General features: G+C 43.2%; 1 protein-coding gene across 2 annotated transcripts in view; it reads right to left on the bottom strand.

The window, feature by feature from the left end:
• LOC112217738 (AMP deaminase 2-like) overlaps positions 1 to 25,663 on the bottom strand; it is a 106,145-nt gene extending 80,482 nt beyond the window's left edge. Inside the window, exon 1 of one of the 2 annotated variants that reach the window (XM_024378237.2) lies at positions 25,260 to 25,663. In XM_024378237.2, the coding sequence (XP_024234005.2) occupies positions 25,260 to 25,269 (10 nt within the window). In that variant the 5' untranslated portion in view covers positions 25,270 to 25,663. Of the gene's footprint in view, positions 1 to 24,349; positions 24,507 to 25,259 lie in introns of those variants that run through there. The other variant, XM_042296842.1, reaches the window with a different exon arrangement.
• Between the last annotated feature and the right edge of the window lie 2,128 nt (positions 25,664 to 27,791).

Raw genomic sequence — 27,791 nt, 5'->3', positions numbered from 1 at the left:
CAACCATGTGTAGTTAACTAGTGATTATGATTGATTGGTTGTTTTTTTATAAGATAAGTTTAATGCTAGCTAGCAACTTACCTTGGCTTACTGCATTCGCGTAACAGGCAGTCTCCTCGTGGAGTGCAATGTAATCAGGTGGTTAGAGCGTTGGAAAAGTTAACTGTAAGGTTGCAAGATTGAATCCCCAAGCTGACAAGGTAAAAATCTGTCATTCTGCCCCTGAACAAGGCAGTTAACCCCGTTCCTAGGCCGTCATTGAAAATAAGAATGTGTTCTTAACTGACTTGCCAAGTTAAATAAAGGATAAATAAAGGTGTAAAAAAAACTTATTTTGTTTTAATCGGCCAACTCGGTGTCCCAAATATACAGATTTCCGATTGTTATGAAAACTTGAAATCGGTCCTAATTAATCGGCCATTCCGATTTATCGGTCAACCTCTGATTGTAAAGCACAATGTCTCCCCTTTCCAGCAAAATCAATGACGAGACATTCATGCTGCCCGTCTCTGCATGAGTCAAGAAGGCAATGAGCTCCGTCTGGGCTTTTTAAAAATGGCGGGTGGGAAAAAAAAACCTGCTGCGTGATAGAGAAAGGGGAGATAAACCATGTGGGAAACAGATTTTTTCACCCGACCTGTCCAACTTATCACCTATTGTCACGAACCGGCTCAAAGCCCGTAACAAAACAACTCAAAAACCACCAAGAACATAACAAAATCCATAAAGGTGTCTGCATGGAGAGAGTCTCCTCCATGAATGGGGAAGTGGTGTATTTATCCTGGGAGACACCGGGCCCAGGTGTTTCCCATGTAGCTGACGACCCTCCCAACTCCGCCCACCAGCATCCTAATAAGGAAATAACAGAGAGAGAATACGGCAGACAGAGTGGGAGGGTCGTCACACTATAAAATGTTTTAAAAAAACACTATATTGAGTTTATATAATGTGTCATTACATTCCTATTTGAAGGTTTGTGTTGAATTTGAAATCAGTTTTTTAGGGCGGAGCTAAAGTTATCTTCAAAAGTAAACAGCGGCTGTCACGGCTTTTGACAGTCATGATGGCTTGCAGTGATGAATGCATTCAGTTGTACAATTGACTAGATATCCCCCCCTTACCCTGTCCCTTTCTTGTTTATAATCTGCGAGAGAAGTGCACACCTGGTGGAGAAAGGCTGTAGGACACAGAATGAGTTGCACTATGCGTACTGTACGTTACGTCATGACACGTCACAATTTAACAGAATCCGTGTTTTCAACTTTTCTCCAATACTATCGGGCCATTACCATGTCAATCAACGCTTGAATAGAATGTAATTCACACCCCAGATTTTGATTCCAACACAGTTGCTACAGTCCCATTAGTTTTCATTGCAGCCTCATTAGTAATTAGCACCAACGGCTAACCATTAGCGGCTAACAAGATTTACACCCAATTTACGCCCTAAGAAAAGAAAAACTAGCTGTTTGCAGACGTAAGAAACACAAAATGACACGATAAAAATGGACATTACAGACGCCATATCACATTCAACAAACCAAACATTCAAATACTGTTACAGAAGATAAAGTAAAAACCCAAACTGGTCCGTGCATCTATACCAGTATATTCTAAAATTCGTAATACCGACCAGCCCTTGTCTTTAAAGAATAATGTCATTCATGAATTTCAGTGAACATAGTCTAATGGACAGACTTGGAAAAAGACAACTGCTGCACTTCTTTCATCCCAAGTCAAGCACTGTAGATCAGTTGTTAACAAATCACCCCAAAAATTAATGGAGGACACAGCTGGAAGACAAATTAGATCATTAAAGGTGATGTAGGAGCATCCAGCACAGAGTGCTTATAAGCAGACTAGTGGGCTCACAAGCTGCTTTCCTGGAAAATTCTGCATGCCCAAAATTATGGATTATAAATATCCTGTGACAACAGAGCAGAAGCCAGATACCTTTCCCAGGCAGGCAGGCCAACTCAGCAGTCCATGACATGCTCCAAACTTCCTGCCATGTCAACAAACTGTGATCTAGTACCAAATCACCCTCATGTCCCGTGTCCTGCAAGCTACTGAGACGTGCAAGCAATGAAAGACGTATTACCTCATTCCAGTGCCAGAGAAAAATGGATAATGTAATGTAGTTTACAGAAAATGTTGATGTCAACATCAACCAATATTGTAACCAAATAACTATCAGCAATAAGATACACAAGACTGAGTAATTCACACAGATACAAATACCTACGTGTCTGAATTCACACAACTACAAATCAGTAGGTGTCTGGTTAGACTGTAACCTCTCCTTCCAGACTCACATTAAGCATCTCCAATCCAAAATGGAATCTAGAATCAGCTTCATATTTCGCAACAAAGCATCCTTCACTCATGCTGCCAAACATACCCTCGTAAAACTGACTATCCTACCCCTCCTTGACTTCGGCGATGTAATTTATAAAATAGCCTCCAACACTGGATGTAGTCTATCACAGTGCCATCCGTTTTGTCACCAAAGCCCCATATACTACCCACCACTGCAACCTGTATGCTCTCGTTGGCTGGCCCTCGCTTCATATTCGTCACCAAACCCACTGGTTCCAGGTCATCTATAAGCCTTTGCTAGGTAAAGCCCCACCTTATCTCAGCTCACTGGTCACCATAGCAATACCCACCCGTGGCACGTGCTCCAGCAGGTATATTTCAATGGTCATCCCCAAAGCCAACTCCTACTTTGGCCGCCTTTCCTTCCAGTTCTCTGCTGCCAATGACTGGAACGAATTGCAAAAATCACTGAAGTTGGAGACTTATCTCTCTCACTAACTTCAAGCATCAGCTGTCAGAGCAGCTTACCGATCATTGCACCTGTACACAACCCATGTGTAAATAGCCCACCCAACTACCTCATCCCCATATTGTTATTTATTTTTTTGCTCCTTTGCACCCCAGTATCTCTACTTACACATCTATCACTCCAGTGTTAATGCTAAATTGTAATTATTTTGCCACAATGGCCTATTTATTGCCTTACTGTACCTCGCTAATCTTACTACATTTGCACACACTGTATGTAGATTTGTCTATTGTGTTATTGATGGTACATTTGTTTATCCCATGTGTAACTCTGCGTTGTTCGTGTCGCACTGCTTTGCTTTATCTTGGCCAGGTTGCAGTTGTATATGAGAACATGTTCTCAACTGGCCTACCTGGTAAACTCTTTTGGGATAGGGGCCCAGAGTGAACTGCCTCCTACTCTGTCCCAGATGCCAATATATGCATATTATTCTTAGTATTGGATAGAAAATAACTGTTTGAATGATGTCTGTGAGTATAACAGAACTCATATGGCAGGCGAAAACCTGAGACAATTCCAACCAGGAAGTGGGACATCTGAGGTTTGTAGTTTTTCAAAGCTTGGCCTACCGAATACACATTGAGATATGGATCAAGTTGCACTTCCTACGGCTTCCACTAGATGTCAACCATCTTTAAAAACTTGAATGAGGATTCTACTATAAAGGTGGGGCTCATGAGACCTCTTTGAGTCAGTGGTCTAGCAGAGTGCCTTGGTCTCATAACGCTCGCTCCCGACAGAGTCACCTCTCGTTCCAGTGCTTTTCTTGGAACATTATTGATGTTTTATGTTAAAAACATCCTAAAGATTGATTACATAGTTTGACATGTTTCTAAAGGTCTGTAACGGAACTTTTAGATTTTTTGTCTGGACGAAGTGCCTGCGCCTCATGAAGATGGATTACTGGGCTGAACACGCTAACAACAAGTGGCTATTTGGACATAAATGATGGACTTTCTGGAACAAATCAGTCATTTATTGTCGAACTGGGATTCCTGGGAGTGCCTTCTGATGAAGATCATCAAAGGTAAGTGAATATTTATGGTGTAATTTCTAACTTCTGTTGACTCCAAAATGGCAGATATTCCTCTGGCTGTTTTGGGTTCTGAGCGCCGTTCTCAGATTATGCTTTTTCAGTAAAGTTTTTTTGAAATCTGACACAGCGGTTGCATTGAGGAGAAGTCTATCTTTAATTCTGTGAATAACAGTTGCATCTGCAAAATCACCAGATGTTTTGGAATTAAAACATTACTGCACGTAACGTGCCAATGTAAACTGAGATTTTTGGATATAAATATGCACATTACCGAACAAAACATACATGTATTGTGTAACATGATGTCCTATGAGTGTCATCTGATGAAGATCATCAAAGGTTAGTGATTAATTTGATCTATATTTCTGCTGTTTGTGACTCCTCTCTGTGGCTGGAAAAATGGCTGTGTGTGTTTTTGTGACTTGGCTCTGACCTAACATAATCATATGTTGTGCTTTCGCTGTAAAGCATTTTTTAAATCGGAAACGATGGGTAGATTAACAAGATGTTTATCTTTCATTTGCTCTATTGCATTTGTTAATGTGTGAAAGTTACATATTTCTGAAAAATATTTTTGGGAATTTCGCGCGGTGCCTTTTCAGCGGAATCTTGTGGAGGGGTTCCGCTAGCATTCCAATTTTCTACATTGTAAAATAACAGTGAAGACATCAAAACTATGAAATAACACATATGGAATCACGTAGAAACAAAAAAAGTGTTAAACAAATCAAAGTAGCCAACCTGTGCCTTAATGACAACTTTGCACACGCTTGGCATTCTCTCAACCAGCTTCATGAGGTAGTTACCTGGAATGAATTTCAATTAACAGGTGTGCCTTGTTAAAAGTTCATTTGTAGCATTTCTTTCCTTCTTCATGCGTTTGATCCAATCAGTTGTGTTGTGACAAGGTAGGGGTGGTATACAGAAGATAGCCCTATTTGGTAAAAGACAAAGTCCATATTATGGAAAGAACAGCTCAAATAAACAAAGAGTAACGACAGTCCATCATTATTTTAAGACATCAAGGTCAGTCAATACGGAACATTTCAAGAACTTTGAAAGTTTCTTAAAGTGCAGTCGCATCAAGCGCTATGATGAAACTGGCTCTCATGAGGACCACCACAGGAAAGGAAGACCCAGAGTTACCTCTGCTGCAGAGGATAAGTTCATTGGACTTATGAGCCTCAGAAATTGCAGCCCAAATAAATGCTTCACAGAGTTCAAGTCACAGACATATCTCAACATCAACTGTTCAGAAGAGACTGCGTGAGTCAGGACTTCATGGTCGAACTGATGTAAAGAAACCACTACTAAAGCACACCAATAAGAAGAAGAGACTTGCTTGGGTCAAGAAACATGAACAATGGACATTAGACCAGTGGAAATCTGTCCTTCGGTCCGGTGAGTCCAAATTTGAGATTTTTGGTTCCAACCGCTGTGTCTTTGTGAGATGTAGAGTAGGTGAACAGATGATCTCTGCATGTGTGGTTCCCACCGTGAAGCATGGAGGAGAAGGTGTGATGGTGCTTTGCTGGTGACACTGTGATTTATTTAGAATTCAAGGCCCATACAACCAGTATGGCTACCAAAGCGATACGCCATCCCAGCTGGTTTGCGCTTAGTGGGACTGTCATTTGTTTTTCAACAGGACAATTACCCAACACACTCCAGGCTGTGTAAGACCTATTTGACCAAGATTGAGAGTGATGGAGTTCTGCATCAGATGACCTGCGTCCACAATCACCCGACCTCAACCCAATTGAGATGGTTTGGGATGAGTTGGACCGCAGAGTGAAGGAAAAGCAGCCAACAAGAGCTCAGCATATGTGGGAACTCCTTCAAGACTGTTGGAAAAGCATTCCAGGTGAAGATGGTTGAGAGAATGCCAAGAGTGTGCAAATATGTCGTCAACGGGTGGCTACTTTGAAGAATTTCAAATATAAAATATTATTTTAATTTGTTTAACACAGGATTAATGTGTTATTTCATAGTTTTGATGTCTTCACTATTATTCTACAATGTAGAAAATAGTAAAAAATAAAGAAAACCCCTAGAATGAGTAGATGAATCCAAACTTTCTTTGGTACTGATATAAATCTTTCAATCATTTTATATCCTAAAAATGAGGAATAAACAAAGGCTTTGATTTCTGGTCAAACAGATAGAAAAGGAATCTTAGACAACATCTACCAGAAAAAATCTTAAAAGGTATTAGAAATACATTAAACTATAACGTTGAAGAAAAGACAGGTGCCAATAATATCAAATTATATTCCTTCTGTAAATTTAAGAAATATTGCCCTGTGCCTTGTAATTCCGTTACCAAAAACCCACACATCTTTAAAACTTCTTGACGCTACCCATCCCTGTCGCGGGATCATTTTCGTCAGAAACCGCTGAATAGCGCAACAGTCAAATAATATGACTAAAAAATATTCATATTCATGAAATCACAAGTGCAATATTGCAAAACACAGCTTAGCCTTTTGTTAATCCACCTGTCGTCTCAGATTTTGAAATTATGCTTTACAGTGAAAGCAATCCAAGCGTTTGTGTAAGTTTATCGATAGCCCAGCATAGCATTATGTACACTTAGCATCAGGAAGCTTGGTCACGAAAATCAGAAAAGCAATCAAATGAACCGTTTACCTTTGATGATCTTTGGATGTTTTCACTCACGAGACTCCCAGTTACACAAGAAATGTTCCTTTTGTTCCATAAAGATTATTTTTATACCCAAAATACCTCCGTTTGTTTGTCGCGTTATGTTCAGAAATCCACAGGAAAGAGCGGTCACGACAACGCAGACGGAAATTCCAAATAGTCTCCATAATGTCCACAGAAACATGTCAAACGTTTTTTATAATCATTCCTCTGGTAGTTTTTAAAATAAATATTCGATAATATATCAACGAGTGTGTAGGTTTTTCCAATAACAGCGGGAGGAACCATGGCCGCTTTACTCTGTAGTGCAAAAAATCTCTCTGAGAGCCCCCACCTATCCACTTACGCAATGTGATCTTTCACGCTCATTTTTCAAAATAAAAGCCTGAAACTATGTCTAAAGACTGTTGACACCTTAGGGAAGCCATAGAAAAAGGAATCTGGTTGACATCCCTTTAAATGGAGGATAGGCGTGCATAGGAACAGAAGGGTTTCAAAATAAGAGGCACTTCCTGATTGGATTTTCCTCAGGGTTTTGCCTGCAATATCAGTTCTGTTATACTCACAGACAATATTTTGACAGTTTTGGAAACTTTAGATGTTGTCTATCCTAATCTGTCAATTATATGCGTATTCTAGCATCTGGTCCTGAGAAATAGGCTGTTTACTTTGGGAACAGAATTTTTCCATGTCAGTGCATTGCTGCGGGGACATGCTTACATTCAACCACAAAAGCATTAGTGAGGTTGGCACTGATGTTCGGCGATTGGCCTGACTCGCAGTCGGTGTTCCATTTCATGCCAAAGGTGTTCAATGGAGTTGAGGTCAGGAATCTGTGCAGGCCAGTCAAGTTCTTCCACACCGATCTAGACAAACTATTTCTGTATGGACCTCGCTTTGTGCACGGGGGCATTGTCTTGCAGAAACAGGGAAGGGTCTTCCTCAAACTGTTGCCAAAAAGTTGGAAGCACAGAATAGTCTAGAATGTCATTGTATTAAGATTTCCCTTCACTGGAACTAAGGGGCCTAGCCCGAACTATGAAAAACAGCCCCAGACCATTATTCGTCCATCGAACTGCCAGATGGAGAAGAGTGATTCATGTCACGAACCGGCTCAAAGCCCGTAACAAAAGGGAGACAACGTGGAGATAAGGAGTAACAAAACATATATTTATTAAATAAGTAAACTAAGTACAATATACAATGGTGTGTGTATAATCAGTAATCAGTAGTGTAGGAGGGAACAGACAGGAAAGATAGGACATGACAACACCAAACAATGGTCAGTCACGTAAACATTCAGGAACAGGGCACAAAAGAGACCGCATCAGCTACAAACTCCAACGAAAAGAACATCAGGGTCCTTCTTAATTTTTACAACAACTCCCAACGATTCATAGTCACTTCCCAACGATTCATAGTCACATAGTCACAGATGCAGTTAATACAGGTAATGAGTGGAGAACAGGAGGGCTTCTTAAAGACAAACTAACAGGTCTGTGAGAGCCGGAATTGTTACTGGTTGGTAGGTGATCAAATACTTATGTCATGCAATAAAATGCAAATTAATTACTTAAAAATCATACAATGTGATTTTCTGGATTTTTGTTTTAGATTCCGTCTCTCACAGTTGAAGTGTACCTATGATAAAAATGACAGACCTCTACATGCTTTATAAGTAGGAAAACCTGCAGAATCGGCAGTGTATCAAATACTTGTTCTCCCCACTGTATTCCAAAAATGAAACACGTCGCTAAGCCTATCAGGGGAAAAAGGCTATAGCTCTGGGTAACAAGTTCTACTACCCTACCCAAATCTCCCACCAAGGTACACAGCCGATTTACTCACATCCTCAGACCAATGTCCCAACAGCAAGTAGAACAAGAGTTTCCAGGCTGGGCAGGGCCTGGAAACTAACCATTATACTCTCTCCAATGCAACACACAAACCAAACAACAAAGGCAACCAATACTGGGCCTATCAAACTCAAACAAACAAAATATGCAAACCAAACACGTACAGAATTTAACATCACCTCCACGTTCTCCCAAACCAATATGTTCAAAGATCCCGGATGAGCCCCAACTTGTCACGAACCGGCTCAAAGCCCGTAACAAAAGGGAGACAACGTGGAGATAAGGAGTAATAAAACATATATTTATTAAATAAAGTAAAGTACAATATACAATGGTGTGTGTGTGTAATCAGTAGTGTAAGTGAGTGTTTTGCATGCATGAATGTGATAATGCAGGGTGTTGAACGGTGCCAAAGCAAACAACCAAAAACCACCAAGATACACAACAAAATCTATAAAGGTGTCTGCATGGAGAGAGTATCTTCCATGAATGGGGAAGTGGTGTATTTATCCTGGGACACAACGGGCCCAGGTGTTTCCCATGTAGCCGACGACCCTCCCAACCCCGCCCACCGGCATCCTAATAAGGAAACAAGAACAAAGGGAGAATACGGCAGACAGAGTGGGAGGGTCGTCACATTCGTCACTCCAGAGAATGCGTTTCCACTGCTCCAGAGTCCAACGGTGGCGAGTTTTACACTACTCCAGCCTAAGCTTGGCATTGGGTATGGTGATCTTAGGCTTGTGTGCAGCTGCTCGGCCATGGAAACCCATTTCACGAAGCTCCGGATGAACAGTTCTTCTGCTGACGTTGCTTCCAGAGGCAGTTTGGAACTCAGTAGTGTTGCAACCGAGGACAGACGATTTTTACGCACTACGGGCTTCAGCACTCTGCGGTTCAGTTCTGTAAGCTTGTGTGGCCTACCACTTCGCGGCTGAGCCGTTGTTGCTCCTAAACTTTTCCACTTCACAATAATAGCACTTTCAGTTGCAAAAATTTGGGAAGAAATTTTACAAACTGACTTGTTGGAAAGTTGGCATCCTATGGAAGTGCCACATTGAAAGTAACTGAGCTCTTCAGTAAGGCCATTCTACTGTTCTACTGCCAATATTTGTCTATGGAGATTGAATGGCTGTGTGCTCAATTGTATACACCTGTCAGCAACAGGTGTGGCTGAAATAGCCAAATCCACTCATTTGAAGGGGTATCCACATACACTGTATATACAGGTGTGGCCAAAGGTTTTGAGAATGACACTTGCCAGTTGGTCCACGCATGCTTTGAGTACACATCCTGGTAATCCGTCTGGCCCCATGGCTTTGTGAATGTTGACCTGTTAATTAAACACTTCTTATGGCTAGGGGTTCCGCTAGCTGCACCCCTCGGACAACATTCCGCTGAAAAGGCAGCGCCCAAAATTCAAAAATATTTTTTAGAAATATGTAACTTTCACACATTAACAACTGCAATACACCAAATTAAAAATACACTTCTTGTTAATCTACCCATCGTGTCCGATTTCAAAAATGCTTTACAGCGAAAGCACAACATATGATTATGTTAGGTCAGAGCCAAGTCACAAAAACACACACAGCCATTTTTCCAGCCAAAGAGAGGAGCTTCACAAAAAGCAGAAATATAGATAAAATTAATCACTAACCTTTTATGATCTTCATCAGATGACACTCAAGGGACATCATGTTACACATTACATGTATGTTTTGTTCGATAAAGTGCATATTTATATCCAAAAATCTCAGTTTACATTGGCGCGTTACGTTCAGTAATGTTTTGCTTCCAAAACATCCGGTGATTTTGCAGAGAGCCACATCAATTTACAGAAATACTCAAAATAAACACTGATAAAGAAACAAGTGTTATTCACAGAATTAAAGAGACTTCTCCTTAATGCAAACGCTGTGTCAGATTTCAAAAAAACTTTGCAGAAAAAGCACACCATAAATACCAATTGAAATCATCCTCATTGCTCGTGCACGACATTGGCTATTTGTAGCCAAGGTCGTGCACGACCTTGTATTTTCCTGCATTCAGTGACCAAAAGTACCCTCTAGTGGCCTCATAGGTGGAAGGTTATTAATATTTTGATGTTTCTATGTCAAACGGGCCCTCAGTCAGCCAAATCCCCAGTTGAGATCTTATCAGCCTCTCTCCCCTTCAACACAAGGTCATAAATCACCAGCTGTCAGCAGGGCCATACAGTGGGGCAAAAAGTATTTAGTCAGCCACCAATTGTGCAAGTTCTCCCACTTAAAAAGATGAGAGAGGCCTGTAATTGTCATCATAGGTACACTTCAACTATGACAGACAAAATGAGAGGGGCGGGGGCGTATGCCTTATGGCCAACGTGACATGGTGTGATGAAAGAAACATACAGGAACTCAAATCCTTCTGTTCACCTGATTTAGAATTCCTCACAATCAAATGTAGACCGCATTATCTACCAAGAGAATTCTCTTCGATTATAATCACAGCCGTATATATCCCCCCCCAAGCAGACACATCGATGGCTCTGAACGAACTTTATTTAACTCTCTGCAAACTGGAAACGATTTATCCGGAGGCTGCATTCATTGTAGCTGGGGATTTTAACAAGGCTAATCTGAAAACAAGACTCCCTAAATTTTATCAGCATATCGATTGCGCAACCAGGGGTGGAAAGACCCTGGATCATTGTTACTCTAACTTCCGCGACGCATATAAGGCCCTGCCCCGCCCCCCTTTCGGAAAAGCTGACCACGACTCCATTTTGTTGATCCCTGCCTACAGACAGAAACTAAAACAAGAAGCTCCCACGCTGAGGTCTGTCTAACGCTGGTCCGACCAAGCTGACTCCACACTCCAAGACTGCTTCCATCACGTGGACTGGGAGATGTTTCGTATTGCGTCAGACAACAACATTGACAAATACGCTGATTCGGTGTGCGAGTTCATTAGAACGTGCGTTGAAGATGTCGTTCCCATAGCAACGATTAAAACATTCCCTAACCAGAAACCGTGGATTGATGGCAGCATTCGTGTGGAACTGAAGGCGCGAACCACTGCTTTTAATCAGGGCAAGGTGTCTGGTAACATGACTGAATACAAACAGTGCAGCTATTCCCTCCGCAAGGCTATCAAACAAGCTAAGCGCCAGTACAGAGACAAAGTAGAATCTCAATTCAACGGCTCAGACACAAGAGGCATGTGGCAGGGTCTACAGTCAATCACGGACTACAGGAAGAAACCCAGCCCAGTCACGGACCAGGATGTCTTGCTCCCAGGCAGACTAAATAACTTTTTGCCCGCTTTGAGGACAATACAGTGCCACTGACACGGCCTGCAACGAAAACATGCGGTCTCTCCTTCACTGCAGCCGAGGTGAGTAAGACATTTAAACGTGTTAACCCTCGCAAGGCTGCAGGCCCAGACGGCATCCCCAGCCGCGCCCTCAGAGCATGCGCAGACCAGCTGGCCGGTGTGTTTACGGACATATTCAACCAATCCCTATACCAGTCTGCTGTTCCCACATGCTTCAAGAGGGCCACCATTGTTCCTGTTCCCAAGAAAGCTAAGGTAACTGAGCTAAACGACTACCGCCCCGTAGCACTCACATCCGTCATCATGAAGTGCTTTGAGAGACTAGTCAAGGACCATATAACCTCCACCCTACCTGACACCCTTGACCCACTTCAATTTGCTTACCGCCCAAATAGGTCCACAGACGATGCAATCTCAACCACACTGCACACTGCCCTAACCCATCTGGACAAGAGGAATACCTATGTGAGAATGCTGTTCATCGACTACAGCTCGGCATTCAACACCATAGTACCCTCCAAGCTCGTCATCAAGCTCGAGACCCTGGGTCTCAACCCCGCCCTGTGCAACTGGGTACTGGACTTCCTGACGGGCCGCCCCCAGGTGGTGAGGGTAGGCAACAACATCTCCTCCCCGCTGATCCTCAACACTGGGGCCCCACAAGGGTGCGTTCTGAGCCCTCTCCTGTACTCCCTGTTCACCCACGACTGCGTGGCCACGCACGCCTCCAACTCAATCATCAAGTTTGCGGACGACACAACAGTGGTAGGCTTGATTACCAACAACGACGAGACGGCCTACAGGGAGGAGGTGAGGGCCCTCGGAGTGTGGTGTCAGGAAAATAACCTCACACTCAACGTCAACAAAACTAAGGAGATGATTGTGGACTTCAGGAAACAGCAGAGGGAACACCCCCATCCACATCGATGGAACAGTAGTGGAGAGGGTAGCAAGTTTTAAGTTCCTCGGCATACACATCACAGACAAACTGAATTGGTCCACCCACACAGACAGCATCGTGAGGAAGGCGCAGCAGCGCCTCTTCAACCTCAGGAGGCTGAAGAAATTCGGCTTGTCACCAAAAGCACTCACAAACTTCTACAGATGCACAATCGAGAGCATCCTGGCGGGCTGTATCACCGCCTGGTATGGCAACTGCACCGCCCTCAACCGTAAGGCTCTCCAGAGGGTAGTGAGGTCTGCACAACGCATCACCGGGGGCAAACTACCTGCCCTCCAGGACACCTACACCACCCGATGCTACAGGAAGGCCATAAAGATCATCAAGGACATCAACCACCCGAGCCACTGCCTGTTCACCCCGCTGTCATCCAGAAGGCGAGGTCAGTACAGGTGCATCAAAGCTGGGACCGAGAGACTGAAAAACAGCTTCTATCTCAAGGCCATCAGACTGTTAAACAGCCACCACTAACATTGAGTGGCTGCTGCCAACACACTGTCAATGAAACTGACTCTACTCCAGCCACTTTAATCATGGGAATTGATGGGAAATGATGTAAATATATCACTAGCCACTTTAAACAATGCTACCTTATATAATGTTACTTACCCTACATTATTAATCTCATATGCATACGTAGATACTGTACTCTATATCATCGACTGCATCCTTATGTAATACATGTATCACTAGCCACTTTAACTATGCCACTTGGTTTACATACTCATCTCATATGTATATACTGTACTCGATATCATCTACTGTATCTTGCCTATGCTGCTCTGTACCATCACTCATTCATATATCCTTATGTACATATTCTTTATCCCCTTACACTGTGTATAAGACAGTAGTTTTTTTTTTTTTTGGAATTGTTAGTTAGATTACTTGTTCGTTATTACTGCATTGTCGGAACTAGAAGCACAAGCATTTCGCTACACTCGCATTAACATCTGCTAACCATGTGTATGTGAAGCAATGAAGGAGTGGCTTCGTAAGAAGCATTTCAAGGTCCTGGAGTGGCCTAGCCAGTCTCCAGATCTCAACCTATGGGGGTGCCACAGGGTTCAATTCTCAGGCCGACTCTTTTCTCTGTATATATCAATGATGTTGCTCTTGCTGCGGGCGATTCCCTGATCCACCTCTACGCAGACGACACCATTCTGTATACTTCCGGCCCGTCCTTGGACACTGTGCTATCTAACCTCCAAACGAGCTTCAATGCCATACAACAGTCCTTCCGTGGCCTCCAACTGCTCTTAAACGCTAGTAAAACCAAATGCATACTTTTCAACCGTTCGCTGCCTGCACCCGCACGCCCGACTAGCATCTCCACCCTAGATGGTTCCAACCTAGAATATGTGGACATCTATAAGTACCTAGGTGTCTGGCTAGACTGTAAACTCTCCTTCCAGACTCATATCAAACATCTCCAATCTAAAATCAAATCTAGAGTCAGCTTTCTATTCCGCAACAAAGCCTCCTTCTCTCACGCCGCCAAACTTACCCTTGTAAAACTGACTATCCTTCCGATCCTCGACTTCGGCGATGTCATCTATAAAATAGCTTCCAACACTCTACTCAGCAAACTGGATGCAGTTTATCACAGTGCCATCCGTTTTGTTACTAAAGCACCTTATACCACCCACCACTGCGACCTGTATGCTCTAGTAGGCTGGCCCTCGCTACATATTAGTCGCCAGACCCACTGGCACAAGTCCATGCTAGGTAAAGCTCCACCTTATCTCAGTTCCCTGGTCACGATGGCAACACCCACCCGTAGCACGCGCTCCAGCAGGTGTATCTCACTGATCATCCCTAAAGCCAACACCTCATTTGGCCGCCTTTCGTTCCAGTTCTCTGCTGCCTGTGACTGTAACGAATTGCAAAAATCGCTGAAGTTGGAGACTTTTATCTCCCTCACCAACTTCAAACATCTGCTATCTGAGCAGCTAACCGATCGCTGCAGCTGTACATAGTCTATCGGTAAATAGCCCACCCAATTTTACCTACCTATTCCCCATACTGTTTATATTTATTTACTTTTCTGCTCTTTTGCACACCAATATCTCTACCTGTACATGACCATCTGATCATTTATCACTCCAGTGTTAATCTGCAAAATTGTAATTATTCGCCTACCTCCTCATGCCTTTTGCACACAATGTTTTGTGTTATTGACTTGTTAATTGTTTACTCCATGTGTAACTCTGTGTTGTTGTCTGTTCACACTGCTATGCTTTATCTTGGCCAGGTCGCAGTTGCAAATGAGAACTTGTTCTCAACTAGCCTACCTGGTTAAATAAAGGTGAAATAAAAAATATATTTTTAAAAAACCATAGAAAATCTTTGGAAGGAGTTGAAAGTCCGTGTTGCCCAGCAACAGCCCCAAAACATCACTGCTTTAGAGGAGATCTACATGGAGGAATGGGCCAAAATACCAGCAACAGTGTGTGAAAACCTTGTGAAGACTTACAGAAAACGTTTGACCTCTGTCATTGCCAACAAAGGGTATATAACAAAGTATTGAGAAACTTTTGTTATTGACCAAATGCTTATTTTCCACCATAATTTGCAAATAAATTCATTAAAAATCCTACAATGTGATTTTCTGGATTTTTTTTTCTAATTTTGTCTGTCATAGTTGAAGTGTACCTATGATGAAAATTACAGGCCTCTCTCATCTTTTTAAGTGGGAGAACTTGCACAATTGGTGGCTGACTAAATACTCTTTTGCCCCACTGTATGTGACCGACCAGCTCGATACGGTCATATGTAGCAAAATTTGAAATTGTGTTTTTTACATTGGATAAAAGTTGAGACAGAAGAAAACGGCATATCATACACTAGAGTTGAGGAACAATGGGAAAGTAATTATACTTTGAAAGTTGATAAACTTGTAACCTCACTTTTGAGAAAATGGCTTTTGAATTTTTTGGTACACCTACTGGAGAGCTCTTCTTTGCCTATACCCCTTCAGCATCATTCACACCCTCTTAAGCATTAGCTCCACCTATCTCTAAGGGTTGATCTGAGCGTTCTGTCCTAACAGCAGTCAAGCACCCAAGCTAACTGGCTAACATTGCCTAGCTTACTTCCAGACACAAATGAGAGAACAGCTTACTCTGAACATTGTACTCGCCCTAACAGAGCTGGTTAGGCTGTTTTTTTATTTTATCTAGAGTGTTGGTGACTGCAACTGTGCTGCTGGCAACAATTCTTTTTTTAAATGTCAATGTTTACTGACACCGGCCATATTCAACGGGTGTTGAGTGTTCGTAAATTTGTCAGTTATTCTGCGCTCTGGCACACGCAGACGAGAGTGCTCTATAATTGGAGTAGATAGCCAGAGAAAATTTAGCAGCTACATCTATCAACAGTTGTCACAGTGACATCATTAACATTCTATTCAAATGGTAACTTGCATAGTGGAGTCTTTTGTTAACCTCGCAACTCTCCCTCAACAAGACATAGAAGCTGATTGTGGACTACAGGAAATGGAGGGCACACCCCCATCCACCTCGACAGGGCTGTAATGGAGCGGATCGAGAGCTTCAAGTACCTTGGTGTCCACATCACTTAGGAATCAACATGGTCCAGACACATCAACACAGTCGTGAAGAAGGCACGACAACGCCTCTTCCCCCTCAGGAGGCTTAAAAGATTTGGCATGGGCCCTCAGATGCTCAAAAACGTTATACAGCTGAACCATTGAGAGCATCTTGACGGGCTGCATCAACGCTTGGTATGGCAACTGCTTGACATCCGACCGCAAGGCGTTATAGAGGGTAGTGCGAACGAGCTCCCTGCCATCCAGGATCTCTATACCATGTGGTGTCAAATCAAATCAAATTTTATTTGTCACATACACATGGTAAGCAGATGTTAATGTGAGTGTAGCGAAATGCTTGTGCTTCTAGTTCCGACAATGCAGTAATAACCAACAAGTAATCTAACTAACAATTCCAAAACTACTGTCTTATACACACAAGTGTAAGGGGATAAAGAATATGTACATAAAGATATATGAATGAGTGATGGTACAGAGCGGCATAGGCAAGATACAGTAGATGGTATCGAGTACAGTATATACATATGAGATGAGTATGTAAACAAAGTGGCATAGTTAAAGTGGCTAGTGATACATGTATTACATAAAGATGCAGGAGATGATATAGAGTACAGTATATACGTATACATATGAGATGAATAATGTAGGGTATGTAAACATTATATTAGGTAGCATTGTTTAAAGTGGCTAGTGATATATTTTTCATAATTTCCCATCAATTCCCATTATTAAAGTGGCTGGAGTGGAGTCAGTGTGTTGGCAGCAGCCACTCAATGTTAGTGGTGGCTGTTTAACAGTCTGATGGCCTTGAGATAGAAGCTGTTTTTCAGTCTCTCGGTCCCAGCTTTGATGCACCTGTACTGACCTCGCCTTCTGGATGATAGCGGGGTGAACAGGCAGTGGCTCGGGTGGTTATTGTCCTTGATGATCTTTATGGCCTTCCTGTAACATCGGGTGGTGTAGGTGTCCTGGAGGGCAGGTAGTTTGCCCCCGGTGATGCGTTGTGCAGACCTCACTACCCTCTGGAGAGCCTTATGGTTGTGGGAGGAGCAGTTGCCGTACCAGGCAGTGATACAGCCCGCCAGGATGCTCTCGATTGTGCATCTGTAGAAGTTTGTGAGTGCTTTTGGTGACAAGCCAAATTTCTTCAGCCTCCTGAGGTTGAAGAGGCGCTGCTGCGCCTTCTTCACGATGCTGTCTGTGTGGGTGGACCAATTCAGTTTGTCTGTGATGTGTATGCCGAGGAACTTAAAACTTGCTACCCTCTCCACTACTGTTCCATCGCTGTGGATAGGGGGGTGTTCCCTCTGCTGTTTCCTGAAGTCCACAATCATCTCCTTAGTTTTGTTGACGTTGAGTGTGAGGTTATTTTCCTGACACCACACTCCGAGGGCCCTCACCTCCTCCCTGTAGGCCGTCTCGTCGTTGTTGGTAATCAAGCCTACCACTGTTGTGTCGTCCGCAAACTTGATGATTGAGTTGGAGGCGTGCGTGGCCATGCAGTCGTGGGTGAACAGGGAGTACAGGAGAGGGCTCCGAAAGCACCCTTGTGGGGCCCCAGTGTTGAGGATCAGCGGGGTGGAGATGTTGTTGCCTACCCTCACCACCTGGGGGCGGCCCGTCAGGAAGTCCAGTACCCAGTTGCACAGGGCGGGGTCGAGACCCAGGGTCTCGAGCTTGATGACGAGCTTGGAGGGTACTATGGTGTTAAATGCCGAGCTGTAGTCGATGAACAGCATTCTCACATAGGTATTCCTCTTGTCCAGATGGGTTAGTGCAGTGTGCAGTGTGGTTGAGATTGCATCGTCTGTGGACCTATTTGGGCGGTAAGCAAATTGAGGTGGGTCTAGGGTGTCAGGTAGGGTGGAGGTGATATGGTCCTTGACTAGTCTCTCAAAGCACTTCATGATGACGGAAGTGAGTGCTACGGGGCGGTAGTCGTTTAGCTCAGTGTCAGAGGAAGGCCCCAAAAATATGACATAAAATTGTATACAATTTGATAGATACCTCAATTACCTCGTACCCCTGTACATCGACTCGTTACTGGTACTCCATCGACTATGTACTTTTTACTCGTTATTGTTATTATTTATTCATTGTGTATTCACTAGGGATGTCAAAGTTATAGCTAGCTAGCAACCTGGTAACTTGACAAGTGTTTGGAATAGGCTACTCAAAGATGCTGAAATGGAATAGGCTACTCAAAGATGCTTCAAATGTAGGCTGCATATGCAAGAGTGGGGTGTTTATGATGGAAGCTACAATCTATCTGCAATATTAAAGCTGATCTATCCCCTAAAAAATACAAATAAAAGAGTGGGGTGTGTATGATTGTGTGTGTGTGTGTGAGAGCGGGTGTAAGTGAGAGAGAGAGAGGGTGTGGGAGGGAGGGAGAGTGTGTAAGCCTATGTGTATAAAGTTATCTGAACAGCACATATAGTTACAGTGTTTTCATAACATTGTTGGACAAGTTTAAAAGTTATTTGTATCCATAGAGCTAGCTCTTTGCACACTCATCTAGAACACCTGAAGCTTTAACAGTACTTAAAGTGTGTGTGTGTGTGTGTGTGTGTGTGTGTGTGTGTGTGTGTGTGTGTGTGTGTGTGTGTGTGTGTGTGTGTGTGTGTGTGTGTGTGTGTGTGTGTGTGTGTGTGTGTGTGTGTGTGTGTGTGTGTGTGTGTGTGTGTGTGTGTGTGTGTGTACAAGTGTTAAACTTAAGAACATTGATAGGAGGGAGTAGGCCTACTTAAACATTAGGAGCATTTACAGCTGTATGTTATAGTGACTTTTGTGTTGTTTATGGTGAAAATGCTATTAAAACATTCTGATGTAAATCATTTTGTGTTTTTGGCCCTTACAGTCAAAGCATAATATACCTGTAACTCAATGTACTGCTTTTTATATTGAAAAATCTTTCTTTAGGGCAACATTTGAGCAACTATTTTTGGGGGATTAATAATCATGTTTTACTGTCACATACACCGGATAGGTGCAGTGAAATGTGTTGTTTTACAAGGTCAGCCATGCCATTAAATATTCATTGTTTTAATTGTTTGACAGCCTAATTATTTATTCCTCGTGTCACAATTTATTTATATATTTGATCTTTAACTCTGCATTGTTGGGAAAGGACCGTAGGTAAGCATTTCACTGGAACTGAGGTAATGAGACACTGAGGGAATACTAAGTAAAGACCACCATCTAGTGGTATGAAGACACAACTACATCAAAGGACATAACGTTCTTCAGTGAATATCAGTATCCCACATCTTTACCAACTTTGATGCAAGCTTTACCTCTGATAGACATTTTGGACTTGACACGCAATTGCTGACACCTAAACTAATACACAAAATTCATCAGGTTTGTATAAATGTATGTGACAATCTATAATTTTACAGTCACTTGTCAATACAACTGTAAAATATATATAAAAATATCATTCAGACTGTGTGGCAAAAAGGTTAGTTTCAGTGGAAGACAAAAACAACTACTGCAGGCTGTCTGCAAAATTCCAATAAATCTGACCCATTTTTAAAAAACTGTTTTACTTCTTAGGGCTGAGCTCCCGCTACCGGGATTGATATGACAACAGCCAGTGAAAGTGCAGGGCGCCAAATTCAGAACAACAGAAATCCAAAATTAAAATTCCTCAAACATCGAAGTATTTCACACCACTTTAAAGATACACTTCTTGTTAATCCCACCACAGTGTCCGATCTCAAATAGGCTTTACGGTCGAAAGCACCACAAACTATTATGCTAGGTCAGACCCAAGTCACAGAAAAACATAGCCATTTTTCCAGCCAAAGAGAGGAGTCACAAAAATCAGAAATAGAGATAAAATAAACCACTAACCTTTGATGATCTTTATCAGATGACACTCATAGGACTTCATGTTACACAATACATGTATGTTTTGTTCGATAAAGTTCATATTTATATAAAAAAATCTCAGTATACATTCAAAATCAAATCAAATCAAATCAAATTTTATTTGTCACATACACATGGTTAGCAGATGTTAATGCGAGTGTAGCGAAATGCTTGTGCTTCTAGTTCCGACAATGCAGTAATAACGAGCAAGTAATCTAACTAACAATTCCAAAAAAAAACTACTGTCTTATACACAGTGTAAGGGGATAAAGAATATGTACATAAGGATATATGAATGAGTGATGGTACAGAGCAGCATAGGCAAGATACAGTAGATGATATCGAGTACAGTATATACATATGAGATAAGTATGTAAACCAAGTGGCATAGTTAAAGTGGCTAGTGATACATGTATTACATAAGGATGCAGTCGATGATATAGAGTACAGTATCAACGTATGCATATGAGATGAACAATGTAGGGTAAGTAACATTATATAAGGTAGCATTGTTTAAAGTGGCTAGTGATATATTTACATAATTTCCCATCAATTCCCATGATTAAAGTGGCTGGAGTAGAGTCAGTGTCATTGACAGTGTGTTGGCAGTAGCCACTCAATGTTAGTGGTGGCTGTTTAACAGTCTGATGGCCTTGAGATAGAAGCTGTTTTTCAGTCTCTCGGTCCCAGCTTTGATGCACCTGTACTGACCTCGCCTTCTGGATGACAGCGGGGTGAACAGGCAGTGGCTCGGGTGGTTGATGTCCTTGATGATCTTTATGGCCTTCCTGTAGCATCGGGTGGTGTAGGTGTCCTGGAGGGCAGGTAGTTTGCCCCCGGTGATGCGTTGTGCAGACCTCACTACCCTCTGGAGAGCCTTACGGTTGAGGGCGGTGCAGTTGCCATACCAGGCGGTGATACAGCCCGCCAGGATGCTCTCGATTGTGCATCTGTAGAAGTTTGTGAGTGCTTTTGGTGACAAGCCGAATTTCTTCAGCCTCCTGAGGTTGAAGAGGCGCTGCTGCGCCTTCCTCACGATGCTGTCTGTGTGAGTGGACCAATTCAGTTTGTCTGTGATGTGTATGCCGAGGAACTTAAAACTTGCTACCCTCTCCACTACTGTTCCATCGATGTGGATGGGGGGTGTTCCCTCTGCTGTTTCCTGAAGTCCACAATCATCTCCTTAGTTTTGTTGACGTTGAGTGTGAGGTTATTTTCCTGACACCACACTCCGAGGGCCCTCACCTCCTCCCTGTAGGCCGTCTCGTCGTTGTTGGTAATCAAGCCTACCACTGTTGTGTCGTCCGCAAACTTGATGATTGAGTTGGAGGCGTGCATGGCCACGCAGTCGTGGGTGAACAGGGAGTACAGGAGGGGCTCAGAACGCACCCTTGTGGGGCCCCAGTGTTGAGGATCAGCGGGGAGGAGATGTTGTTGCCTACCCTCACCACCTGGGGGCGGCCCGTCAGGAAGTCCAGTACCCAGTTGCACAGGGCGGGGTCGAGACCCAGGGTCTCGAGCTTGATGACGAGCTTGGAGGGTACTATGGTGTTGAATGCCGAGCTGTAGTCGATGAACAGCATTCTCACATAGGTATTCCTCTTGTCCAGATGGGTTAGGGCAGTGTGCAGTGTGGTTGAGATTGCATCGTCTGTGGACCTATTTGGGCGGTAAGCAAATTGGAGTGGGTCAAGGGTGTCAGGTAGGGTGGAGGTGATATGGTCCTTGACTAGTCTCTCAAAGCACTTCATGATGACGGATGTGAGTGCTACGGGCGGTAGTCGTTTAGCTCAGTTACCTTAGCTTTCTTGGGAACAGGAACAATGGTGGCCCTCTTGAAGCATGTGGGAACAGCAGACTGGTATAGGGATTGGTTGAATATGTCCGTAAACACACCGGCCAGCTGGTCTGCGCATGCTCTGAGGGCGCGGCTGGGGATGCCGTCTGGGCCTGCAGCCTTGCGAGGGTTAACACGTTTAAATGTCTTACTCACTTCGGCTGCAGTGAAGGAGAGACCGCATGATTCCGTTGCAGGCCGTGTCAGTGGCACTGTATTGTCCTCAAAGCGGGCAAAAAGTTATTTAGTCTGCCTGGGAGCAAGACATCCTGGTCCGTGACTGGGCTGGGTTTCTTCCTGTAGTCCGTGATTGATTGTAGACCCTGCCACATACCTCTTGTGTCTGAGCCGTTGAATTAAGATTCTACTTTGTCTCTGTACTGGCGCTTAGCTTGTTTGATAGCCTTGCGGAGGGAATAGCTGCACTGTTTGTATTCAGTCATGTTACCAGACACCTTGCCCTGATTAAAAGCAGTGGTTTGTGCCTTCAGTTTCACACGAATGCTGCCATCAATCCACGGTTTCTGGTTAGGGAATGTTTTAATCGTTGCTATGGGAACGACATCTTCAACGCACGTTCTAATGAACTCGCACACCGTATCAGCGTATTCGTCAATGTTGTTGTCTGACGCAATACGAAACATCTCCCAGTCCACGTGATGGAAGCAGTCTTGGAGTGTGGAGTCAGCTTGGTCGGACCAGCGTTGGACAGACCTCAGCGTGGGAGCTTCTTGTTTTAGTTTCTGTCTGTAGGCAGGGATCAACAAAATGGAGTCGTGGTCAGCTTTTCCGAAAGGGGGCGGGGCAGGGCCTTATATGCGTCGCGGAAGTTAGAGTAACAATGATCCAGGGTCTTTCCACCCCTGGTTGCGCAATCAATATGCTGATAAAATTTAGGGAGTCTTGTTTTCAGATTAGCCTTGTTAAAATCCCCAGCTACAATGAATGCAGCCTCCGGATAAATCGTTTCCAGTTTGCAGAGAGTTAAATAAAGTTCGTTCAGAGCCATCGATGTGTCTGCTTGGGGGATATATACGGCTGTGATTATAATCGAAGAGAATTCTCTTGGTAGATAATGCGGTCTACATTTGATTGTGAGGAATTCTAAATCAGGTGAACAGAAGGATTTGAGTTCCTGTATGTTTCCTTCATCACACCATGTCACGTTGGCCATAAGGCATACGCCCCCGCCCGTCTTCTTACCAGAGAGATGTTTGTTTCTGTCGGCGCGATGCGTGGAGAAACCCGCTGGCTGCACCGCTTCGGATTGCGTCTCTCCAGTGAGCCATGTTTCCGTGAAGCAGAGAACGTTACAGTCTCTGATGTCCCTCTGGAATGCTACCCTTGCTCGGATTTCATCAACCTTGTTGTCAAGAGACTGGACATTGGCAAGAAGAATGCTGGGGAGTGGTGCACGATGTGCCCGTCTCCGGAGTCTGACCAGAAGACCGCTTCGTTTCCCTCTTTTTCTGAGTCGTTTTTTTTTTTTGGTCGCTGCATGTGATCCACTCGGTTACACTGGTTGTAAGGCAGAACTCAGGATCCGCATCGCGAAAAACATATTCTTGGTCGTACTGATGGCGAGTTGACGCTGATCTTATATTCAGTAGTTCTTGTCGGCTGTATGTAAAGAAACCTAAGATGACCTGGGGTACTAGTGTAAGAAATAACACGTAAAAAAACAAAAAACTGCATAGTTTCCTAGGAACGCGAAGCGAGGCGGCCATCTCTGTCGGCGCCGGAAGTCAAGTCATTGGCACGTTATGTCCAGTAGTTCCAAAAACATCCGGTGATTTTACAGAGAGCCACATAAATTTACAGAAATACTCTTAATTAATAAACAAATCTAAACTCACGAAGTGCGTTCACTAGGAGCAGACGAAATGTCAAAAAGTTCCGTTACAGTCTGTAGAAACATGTCAAACGATGTATAGAATCAATCTTTAGGATGTTTTTAACATAAATCTTCAATAATGTTCCAACCAGAGAATTCCTTCCCACTTCCTGGTTGGATTTTTTTTCTCAGGTTTTTGCCTACCATATGAGTTCTGTTATACTCACAGACAGCATTCAAACAGTTTTAGAAACTCCAGAATGTTTTCTGTATGTTTTTAATATACTAATAATATGCATATATTAGCAACTGGGACTGAGTAGCAGGCAGTTTACTCTGGGCACCTTATTCATCCAAGCTACTCAATACTGCCTCCAGCCATAAGAAGTTTAAGGACTGACTTCTTGCCTTCCCTGTGGTGCAGCTGCACCACTAAAAATTGAGGCCTACATATTTTTTCCCAGGGAAAACAAAACTTTACCAAAAAGCCCCAAGTCTATGACAGGCAACCAAGACAAATGATGGCAACGCAATCTTACAGCCCTTACCCCAAGAATGGCAGGATTGTTGTTGGGAAATTCCTCAGGTTCTTACTCATTCTTCTGTGCTTTTGTTTCAGGCTCTGCCTGTCAGGCTTCCTTCCTGGACACCCTAGTACTAAAAATGAGACCAGACTGCTGGCTCTTCTTGTTTTTTTTTCTGCAAAGCTCAGGGTATTGCAGATTTGTTTGCAAAGCTGCACACCCCTTCACCCTTCAATCACTCCTCCCCGAAAATGATCCTCCTCACCCTGAGTCAGTCATGTAAAATTACGGCCCCCCTTTTCCTGAAAATAAGTGAATTTCACCTCCCTTGTACCAGTGACATAACACTGAGGCCTAGAGATGATAGACAGACTGAGTGCAAAGTCGGCAGTGTTTTTCCACTGTTACACTAGCGTTTGTAGCTAAACGTTCAATATGAGTTGCTACTGTCATTGTGTATCAGTGTACATATCCATGCATAACAGTCTAGTCACTACATAAAAATCAACTCTCATAAAAATCCTCAATTACTGATATGGGTGCACTGCATTAACGCTTTTACTGAAACAATGCAACTTCAATATGTGATGGCTTGGTACTGCTGAAGTCAAATACTGACAGTATAGAAACGCTACAATCATGTAATAAACCAACTGTCCTGCGCTGTCCAGGTAGCTAAGTGTGCCACACATTTGATTAACAAATAACGTTCACAGCTTATGTTCTGTCCAATGTGGCTCTCTAGATCTTTTACATTTATAAGCTAACTTAGCTACTACTGTACTCATGAAAATAACGAACTGTGTATTTTACATTGTTTAGCTAGCCACAATACATTAAGTCACATACCAAATAACTCAAGAGGATTGGTCATGAAAGTTCTGACATCAACACGTGGTTAGAAAAACACTGGTTTAGCTAGCTATCTACTTACCACCTGCCATTGTTGCGACCCCAGTCTTAGCTCGAAGAGGTGATACAGATAGTCGCTGTAGCTTGCCTTGCCCTAGGAAACAACTGGTAACCTTACTGTAGCTGACAGTTGTTGTTTTTCTCAGACGTCCGAAGTACAGCCTTCTAACAACTTCTCACTGGTAACTAACTTAGCTTGCTAGCGAGCTAGTTTTGTTAGCTCCAACTGACCAGTCATAAGAGAATGTGGAAATATCCAGAAATGTGAATTTATTGTCTAGCTATAGACACATCTATTTTCTTGAGTAAATATATTTCCCCCACCGAATGTATATCTCATATCAGATAGCTATGTTAACTAAACAATAAGATGTGTGTTTTTGTTTGTTTCGTGTGTGACTGAAGACTGCACACATTACCATTTGGCTGCACTTTTGACTGGCAAATGTATTAGCGGTTTTGACGTCATGTAAAATAAAATAAAATAAATCACATACAGAAAAAAGTGGAGAAAGTTTTAAAGGGGCCGTGTTAATTAGTTGTGCACAGGTCAGAAGTCAAGTAGTCCTACTAGTAGTCCGTGGCTTTAAAACAAAAATGCTGATACATTTTAAACTTTGTTTGACAAGTGGTTCTGAAAGGTTATGACATTAGTTTTCATGTTATATATAATACAGTGCATTCGGAAAGTTTTCAGACACCTATACATTTTCCACATTTTGTTAAATTACAGCCTTATTCTAAAATAGATTCAATCGTTTTTTCCCTCAATTTATATAAAGAAAATAAAAAAGGAAATATCACATTTACATAAGTATTCTGACTCTTTACTCAGTAATTTGTTGAAGCACCTTTGGCAGCGATTACACCCATGAGTCTTCTTGGGTATGACGCTACTAGCTTGGCACACCTGTATTTGGGGGGTTTCTCCCATTCTTCTCTGCAGATCCTCTCAAGCTCTGTCAGGTCTCTCCAGAGATGTTTGATCGGGTTCAAATCCGGGCTCTGGCTGGGCCACTCAAGGACATTCAGAGACTTGTCCCGAAGCCACTCCTGCGTTGGCTGGGGGGGCTTTACTTGGATCATCGTGCTCTAGCGACTGCTTGTGGCGGGCCGGGCGCCTGCAGGCTGACCTGTGTTGTAAGTTGAACAGTGTTTCCTCCGACATATTGGTACGGCTGGCTTCCGGGTTAAGCGGGCAGGTGTTAAGAAGCGCGGTTTTGCGGGTCATGTCTCATATCGATTAACTCGACCTCCGCATCCTGAGGCCGTTGAGTAGTTGCAGCGATGAGACAAGATCGAAATTGGAGAGAAAAGGGGTAAAAAATAAAAAAAGAATAAGGCTGTAATGTAACAACATGTGGAAAAAGTGAAGTGGTTTGAATACTTTCCAAATGTATAATCAATTTTCAAAGCATCAGCTACAACTATTGTTTAAAAATTATCCATATTGTGCCATTGACATTAGAATGTTGGAAGCTTAGCCATAAAATTCCATGTCATGGGGCAGCTGTTTTTGGATTGTAACTTTGATGATAGAGGCACCAGATTTCACACAAACAGCTAGAACAGGGCTTTAAAAAAAATTGTAGATACAGGGTCATCACAGAATTCACTCATTAACCCACAGAAGACTTTCCCAATATGCCTGCCAAACACCTCAATGGGGTCTTGGACAATTTCGCATGACCATACCTGGATAAAATATAATTGCAGTATGCCCCAAAATATCTTAAAATGTTCATAGTGGGCCTCCCGAGTGGCACAGTGGTCTAAGGCACTGCATCACAGTGCTAGCTGTGCCACTAGAGATTCTTGGTTTGAGTCCAGGCTCTGTCGCAGCCGGCCGCGACCGGGAGACCCATGGGGCGGCGCACAATTAACCCAGCGTCGTCCGGGTTAGGGGAGGGTTTGGCCGGCATAGATGTCCTTGTCCCATCGCGCACTAGCGACTCCTGTTGCGGGCCGGGTGCAGTGCACGCTGACACGGTCGCCAGGTGTACGGTGTTTCCTCTGACACAGTGGTGTGGCTGGCTTCCTGGTTAAGTGGGCATTGTGTCAAGAAGCAGTGCTTCTTGGTTGGGTTGCGTTTCGGAGGACGCAAGACACTCAACCTTCTCCTCTCACGAGTCTGTACGGGAGTTGCAGCAATGAGACAAGACTGTAACTACCAATTGGATACCATGAAATTGGGGAGACAACGGGGTAAAAAAAAAAGAAGAAGAAAAACTTACGAGAAGAAAAAAAAAAGTTCATAGTGATGTAGAATACACAACCACAAGTCAGGTGTGCCAGATATAAAGCTGCCAATGGATGACATCGCTGCACCTCAATCCACCTCAAACGCCCTCAGATGAACAGTAATTCATATTGCACAGAATGAGGCCAGAATCCTGAGGCTAGAATAGTAAGAAAGTTTATTCATCCACACTTCTTCACTCACTTAAAGGCTCTGTAATACTTTCCCAGGCATTTCTCCCACTCAGACAAGTAGGGCAGAAAGACACACACAAAATATTGTCTATTTATAGTCTATATATGTTGTAGCCTGCAC

Source organism: Oncorhynchus tshawytscha, linkage group LG02 (assembly GCF_018296145.1).
Source record: "Oncorhynchus tshawytscha isolate Ot180627B linkage group LG02, Otsh_v2.0, whole genome shotgun sequence".
Taxonomy (NCBI): Eukaryota; Metazoa; Chordata; class Actinopteri; order Salmoniformes; family Salmonidae; genus Oncorhynchus; species Oncorhynchus tshawytscha.
This window is presented reverse-complemented; position numbering and strand designations above follow the sequence as displayed.